The following is a 7746-nucleotide window of genomic DNA, read 5'->3' on the forward strand; positions in this document are numbered from 1 at the left end:
TTTCTTGTTAGTGAAGCGTTCAGTTTTTCCACTTAAAAAGTCCGCCATTTAAATAGCAAATGCACCATGGTGCGACACAACTTATTATTAAAGGAAATGAGAGAGGAGACTCTGATTGGTTTAATGCAGGTTATGCTCAAAACATGCCCATAATTCATTAAGACAATAAGGACAACCATGTTAGACCATGCGCTGCTGCGCAAAGTGTATTTTTTCGTCCCTAAAGTAGCAAAAGTGGATTTGGACACGCCTTTAATGCTTTGCATCATGCGCTTTAGACTTTTGTGTCTAGATCATAAAAAATAGAGCCTTTATTTTAACGATTTACACGCAAAGTCTAAAGCGCTAGACTGAGAGAGCATTTAAAGGCCTTTGCAGGTGTTTTGAGTTAATTAGCTGATACAGTGTGATGCTTTATTTTAACCCTGAAATGAGAGAAACTCTGGGTTTTTAGAATGGCTTGTCCTTTTTTTAATAAATAATTAGCTTAAATTCACTGACCTTCGACAGGGACATGTACTGTAACTATTAATGGAACTATTATTGTTTCTAAAAACTATTGTTCTTACATTCATAAATGTCATATCAACCTCTATCACTTGATCAATAAAAAAGGCAGACACACACAAGGGCACTTTTAAATCTATTAAAACTGATCGGCGTGTGTAAAACTTTTTTTAAACATCACACATAACATTACTTATATTATTATACTTAAATATTTAAATACTTTAAATGTAAACTTACGCATTAACTTGAGCAGCTGTTTTCCCACGCTAACTGTCTGTTTCCCTGATGCAGTGCTGTTCCTTTTTTAAAATATATGGTCATATTTGCTATAACTTTGCATGAGCACATCAAGTTCAGCTGGAGAAAGAAATGCTGATCTCTTTTTTAAGATGTTGCCATAGTCACTCGTAATTTCTGCGCTCCATTGATAATGCTTTTTTATAGTTGCGGTGTGCGTGCTTAACTCTGAGTTGGTCTACTCAAAGTTGATTGACCTAACTCAGATCTGCTATTCTGAAACCAAAAACTCAGAGTTTTTAATCTCTCGGTAAATCAACTCAGAGTTCAAGTTTAAACTTCGAGTTGGTTGAACCTTCTTACTGAAACTTCAATACTGAACCTTTTCACAATATTTTACTTTTTTGAGATACTGAATTCAGGGTTTTCATTAGTTGCCATCAAAATCATCTAAATTAAAAGAAATAAACACTTGAAATATGTCAGTCTGTGTGTAATAAATGTATACAAGTTTCACTTCTTGAATGGAATTAGTGAAATAAATCAACTTTTTGAAGATATTGTAATTATATGACCAGCACCTGTATGTCACATAAGAGGAAATGAGGACAATTATAAACTTCCGTTTATACATTTTAGTATGTCATCAACAAATGTTTTTATCATTGTACTAAAGGGCCTTTCACTTCATATAAAAGTTTGAACTATCAACCGGGTTTTAGTCCGGGAATAATGATTTACATTAATTATTTAGAGGCCTTAGACACTTATGTATCAAATATAATACAGCAGGCTTTTAAAAACAGGTACTTGTTTGTATTTTAGGCGAGCTCTTCCTTAAAATAGCAGACACTAGATGAACAAACACACTTTGCCTGTACATGTACAGATCAGTTTCGCATCTCACCTTCTCTGTGAGTTTGTTGCTGACACCGAGAAGCATCAGCATGTTATCGCATTCTGTTACTCCCATGGCGTACAGGTCACTCAGCACATTGGCACAAGCAATTCTGCCCTAGAAGGCAAGAGAATTCATAGAACCATCAGAACATCATCTTCAGCATACAATGTGACATATTCTCTGATTTTGTTATTCTGAAGCCAGTGTTTACCATCATATATGGATCATCCACTATGGGGTAGATGTAGTCTGTGGTCTGTACAAGTGACAAGCCTCCATGTCTCAACGGGATCACGCAGGTGTCCATCCCAATGCCTGTTTTAAATAAACATGTGGGTTGGTGGGGGGGTGGTGGGGGGGGGGGGGGGGCATTCATTTGAAGTTTTAGAAGTTTTATGTAGTCTTGAAGCCTGAATGTTTATGCAGTAATTTGTTTTCCAAGAGTAAAAGTCTTTAAGGAATCTTACAGAGTGACAGATTTTATTCTTTTTGAAGAACTATTTGCCTAAAATCAGTATGAAATCAGATTTCATGATTATTCTTTTTAATAGAATACTGCAGTAATTTGTAGTTATTACAAACTATTTATCCGTGCGCATAATTATTTTTACATTCTCATGTATTAATAATAATTTCTCCTCAGACTTGCAATGACAGGCCAACATAACCTGTCACTCTCATGAGATCCACCAACAGCAAACAACAATGACTCAACCATCCAGATGGACAAAATCAAGTCAACATTTCAACAAATTTTCTTTTTCAATGAGCCATTTCACTTGGTCAATTATTTTTTTGGCAATTTCTATGAAACCAAATCTGATTTAAGCATGATGATTTTTTTGAGGGTTGCATTTGCGCCCGAAATTTTATGCGTCCTCCAAATATATTTGGGAGCATTTGTGAGAGTGCATAAAATTGTTGCCATGCGACCCATTTTCACAGCAAAATGTTCACCGCATGAGCGAATTTAGGAGACATTCACGCATTATGCATCTTTGCACCTAAAAACACCAAACGCAGCGCTCAAGAATGGATTAAAACAGTTGTCATGTCAACTTTCTGTAGTAAACAAAGCCCAAAATGCCTGCGCTGCCTTCAAGCTCTTCTTATTGGCCTACTGCGCTAGAACAGAACACGACTGGATTGGTTAATATCAGCTGTCAATCACTCAGTTCAGATGACAGAGAGCTACAGCCGCGAAAATGTAAAGCCCCGAAGTTGAGAGAGTGAAAATAACACTGACGGATTTTGTTATAGAAACCACCTTAAGTTACAAATAATGGCACATCTGATTAGTGATCATGAGTTGAATGTCATTCCAGCATTTACACTTTTCAATGAGTGGATAAAGGACTTCCAGTGGGTTAAAGTCCGCTATGAAAATGACTAAAGCCATTCACCATAAAGCGGGTGGGACAGAGTTTTAGGACACAGTGTTGGCTACATCTACACATTTGAAGCACAAGATGTTCTAACGTTATTTAATCCTCCATTCAATTGTTACAATGTTGTTAGTCGTGTGACTGGCACCATGTTCACTATTGCAAAAGGGCTTGCATTCACTGAGATTAAACTAATATTGAAGCTCATGAAAAGACCGGTATAGTTATTAAGATGACGTATGCAAATTATAAGTTATATGTCAATGTCATCTGTGCAATATCTCAGTTATTATCGTTAACTCTGTGCATCTCATTCACATCAAGGAGTGCATGCGGGGGCGGTGAGCGCATGCAGATTTTTGTTTGTTAGTTTTTTTGTCATTAGTGTTGATTTCAAATGCAATAAATCTATTAATGTAAAACTTTTAGTAACGGTGCTCATCATTTTTGGTGGGTGCGCCTGCATTTTTGAAGTTAGGAGCACCGGTGCTACCAAGAATAAAGGTAAATTTTGAGCCCCGCCATAGGATATGAAATCTTCAAATTAAAAATAACTGAACTACTATTTAAGGTTTAACATCCAAATCCAATCAGAACCATTGGTTATCGATAACATAATGGAGATAAATAAAAAACCTGAATAAATGCAAATATTTACACTAATTTACAGAAGTAATTAAGAATGACAGGCTCAACAATCTGCAGATTTCTGTGTGGCTATATGTCACAATAGGGAAAGAAATACAATAAGGACTACATTATTGTACTACTGAATTGTACAACAAGATTAATGCCGATTTCTGCTTAATTATTAATCATTATTTAATACATTATTACCATTAATCTTCCTTGATGCGTTTAAAACAGTGTGGAGCACAAGCTTCCTATTGCAGTGTTTCCCAACCTTGTTCCTGAAGGCACAACAACAGCACACATATTCAACCTCCCCCTAATCAAACACACATGAATCAAATCATCACAATATAAGAGACTCCAAAACCTGAAGTTAATGGGTCAGATAAGGGAGACATCAAAAATATGTAGTGTTGGTGTGCCTCCAGGATCAGGGTTGGGAAACACTGTCCTATTGCATAATAATGTATACAGCATCACACACTCTCCACAACAGAGACGAAGGATGTGTGTGTTGTATTATTATATTAATATTGTTTAGCTTTTATATGTTTTTATTGACTCTCAAAGTGCTAGAAGTCTTTCTCTTTCATTATACGAATATCAAAATTTCAACAAAAATTTCACTTCTTTAATATTCTACTGAATAAAATAAGTCATTGTCTTGCATGGTATATTGGTTTACATGTTTATCCGCACTATCCCTTCATTTTATTTATGAGTTTTTTTATGTGTGTGAGTTTGTATACCTAGTCTGGGCATTACAGCCCCGAGAAACTGCTCATCTTCCTGATAATGATTCTCCTGCAGGGATTCTAGAAGTTTCTGGAGCACATCTTGAGGAACTTTGCAGCCCGTCCCCTTGAGCTCTGTGAAGCGTGTTAGTCTGAAGTTCTTGTCCAGTTCATAACTCTCCGGGTTAAAAGATTCCCGCACCGACATGTTTTAAAAAACAAAACGTCACCGGCACACACAACAGCTAGCACACCTTCCTTCAGACTAAGGTATAGGCAATCTGAAAAAGAAATGAGTACGATGTTAAAAGTGAGAATTGAAAAAGCTTACAACCTCATACTGTTTTACTATAGTTATGAAAGAAAAGAATGCAACAGTCAGTAATGTTAACAGATAATCCTCTACTTTAAAACACATTAGCTGAGCACTTTCATTCATTCGTTTACATGTTTTTATTCCCCTTAAATTGCAATCAAATTGTTTACTCTCGAGCTCAACTGCACAAAGATTAAACTATCTCAAACTTACACACAGAGATAGACACGCACAATTTATATATTTTATTTTTTTTTTCAGTGATAATTAATAGGTTTTTTAACAATTCATATACAATGCATTTGTGTGCAGGTGTACAGGATTCAAGCTCTAATGTGATTTCTTGGATCAGACAGTTCGAACTGCACTGATGTGGCGCGCGCACTCTGTCCAAGAAAGATTCCTTTTAGTGATTCGATTCGTTCGAAGAATTTGTTTGAATGAATCAGTTGTTAAAATAAAACTAATAACTCGTTTTACACATCAACCAGGAGTTTAAGGGTCTCGGTGCAACTTTAATATAAATATACTACATCTATAAAGGCACATACATTTACAATAAAGACATTAAACGAGTCCTACAGTGTGTAATTCGGTATACAAATGCGCAAAATACAATAAGTTTGCTGAACTATTGCTCTATCATCCGTATTTTCCCAAAGATAACTACAAAATTTTACCTTTAAGGTAAAAAAATGATATTTGGTCTTTATATGTACACTTATGAAAGCAAAGATAATGAAGTATTATATTAACTGATATTACATTCCGCAATTCATAAGAGCTTGTAAAATGGAACGAGTCATTAAAAAGAATCACTTCAACCGAACAATTCACTCGTGATTCACTAAAACCGCTGCACGCGCTGATCCAATGCAACGCCTTCCCGCTGCTTTATTACCTTTCACCGCACCTAAAAAACAATATGACATTCGCATGCAAACGATAACACGTTTAAACAGTGAAATGAATGAAAGTAATAGCAGAAGCAAGGCAGTTGAAGTGTCTACAAAAATGTCGGCGGTGGAAAAAATTAACCCTTAAAGCGCCCGCGCCATGATTGCTGTGTGCACAACAGAGTAATAATATACAATTTAAATTATTTGGTGCACTTTACACCAACTCCGCTGCTTATGTCTTCTACTTGAATAAATAAGATAGCTCTCCTCACACTTAATGCATTGTGGCACAGTTATATTCGTGTCCCATTTCCCCTTTAATTGTGCTGTTCAGTTTGTGCTTACCGGTTTCGCTCGATACAAGAGACGCGACGCTCCCGCAATGCACCGCGCGCAGAAAGGGCGCCTGGAAAATGTGCCTGAAAAAACTGACAGTCAACTCAATACAGTACTTCTGCATGAAAAGCACTGCATTCGTGATGCGTGCTAGATTATTTGAACGCTTCGTGTGATCATATATCACTTCCGAGCGTTAAACGGAATTATTAGCTGCTCTGAGATGATATTTGAATTTAAAACTCGAAGTTGTAAAAGGGTCCTTCTTTCCCGCGTGACGTCATCGCCTCCCCTTTAAAGGAGATCGAAGTATGGCAACAAAAAATGTCCGCAGTAGTTTGTACCTTTAAACTTACTTGTGGTCTTGCCATTTTTACAAGGCTTTACAGATCTTAATTTTTCATTTGGAGGCTCGTTGTTTTTATAACACTATAAATGATCACTTCATGAATGTTTTATTATGCATATATTTTGTTTCTTTGTGAATTATACATGTAGATTTACCACATTAAAGCCCTTCTTTACAGTTTTATGAAATAATTTGAATACTACGTAGATATGATTTCAAAGTAGCAGTTAAAACGCAATTCTTTACATGCTTTAACAATTTTATTCAGTTTCTCTCTGTTGTTTTGTTTTGTTTTGTGTACTGTTCAAATTTACATCCCTTTTTCTTATATTTGGGATGAAAACATCCAATAAATTAAACTGCTGTTAAAAAATGCATCAGATAAATATTTTTTTCTTTATAATATATGTTAATCAAACTCAGTCCTTATCAAAAATACTAAATGTTTCAAAAAATAACCAGATTTTAATTTCCAAGTTCAGATGATGTCTCAGATTTGGTAAAAAAAAACACACAAAATGACGTATTTTTAATATAAAAAGTAATTGTGGACTGGATTTTTTTTAGCCTTTCGTCACAGTCTTGGACATTTGAATGATTAGTAACGACATTTTCTTTGATGCATTGTTAGATTTTCATTTTTCCTCCCTAATTTACTGTTGGTGGCTGTTTTTGCCCCATTGACTTCCATTATAACCACATTTGATGGTGCATGAATGCACAGTTTTTGTTTTTATTTACTCCGTGTAGTTCTGAGAGCTGAGATGTATATTTAGATTTTCTCAGACATATCAAGGTAAGTATGTAAAGGTCACTCTCACACACGCACATTAATTTGCTGCTATACTCCATATAAAATACAGAAACTAAGCTTTTTTTTGCACAGGGCTATCTGAAGGGTTAATGGTGTCAACTGATGTACAATAGTTAAAAATTACAAATTTGACCCAACAGGGAAAAAACACCAACAATCAAGAATGCATGATTATATCGTGTCATGGTTTTGCAATCAAAAAAATGTAGTCATAATGGAAGTCAATGGGGCAAAAACAGCCACCAACAGTAAATTAGGGAGAAAAAATGAAAATCAATCAAAAACAATGCATCAAAGGCAATGTTGTTTCACCTGTCCAAGACTTTGATTTAGGGTAAAAGAAAATCCAGTCTACAATTACTTTTTATATTGAAAATACATCATTTTGCGTGTTTTTTCCACCAAATCAGTGACATCATTTATGAAATTGCAATTATAGAGTTAAAATCCTGTAATTTTCTAAGCAATTTAGTAGTTTTGATTAGGAGTGAGGTTGATTAGCAGATTTATGTTTTTATTTAAACATTAATCTGATGCATTTTACAGCAGTTTCATTTAGTAGATGTTTTCATCACAAACATAACAAAAGGGTAGTAAATTTGCCTCTTTAAAAAAAATCTGAGCATTTTCTC

General features: G+C 35.2%; 1 protein-coding gene across 2 annotated transcripts in view; it reads right to left on the minus strand.

The window, feature by feature from the left end:
- Positions 1-6067, minus strand: part of sephs1 (selenophosphate synthetase 1) — a 14877-nt gene extending 8810 nt beyond the window's left edge. Inside the window, exons 1-4 of one of the 2 annotated variants that reach the window (XM_056478851.1) lie at positions 5961-6067; positions 4416-4681; positions 1860-1963; positions 1655-1762 (exon numbers count right to left, since the gene is read on the minus strand). In XM_056478851.1, coding sequence (XP_056334826.1) covers positions 1655-1762; positions 1860-1963; positions 4416-4608 — 405 coding nt within the window. In that variant the 5' untranslated portion in view covers positions 4609-4681; positions 5961-6067. The other variant, XM_056478852.1, reaches the window with a different exon arrangement.
- Between the last annotated feature and the right edge of the window lie 1679 nt (positions 6068-7746).

This window comes from Danio aesculapii, chromosome 18 (genome assembly GCF_903798145.1).
Source record: "Danio aesculapii chromosome 18, fDanAes4.1, whole genome shotgun sequence".
NCBI classification, from domain to species: Eukaryota; Metazoa; Chordata; class Actinopteri; order Cypriniformes; family Danionidae; genus Danio; species Danio aesculapii.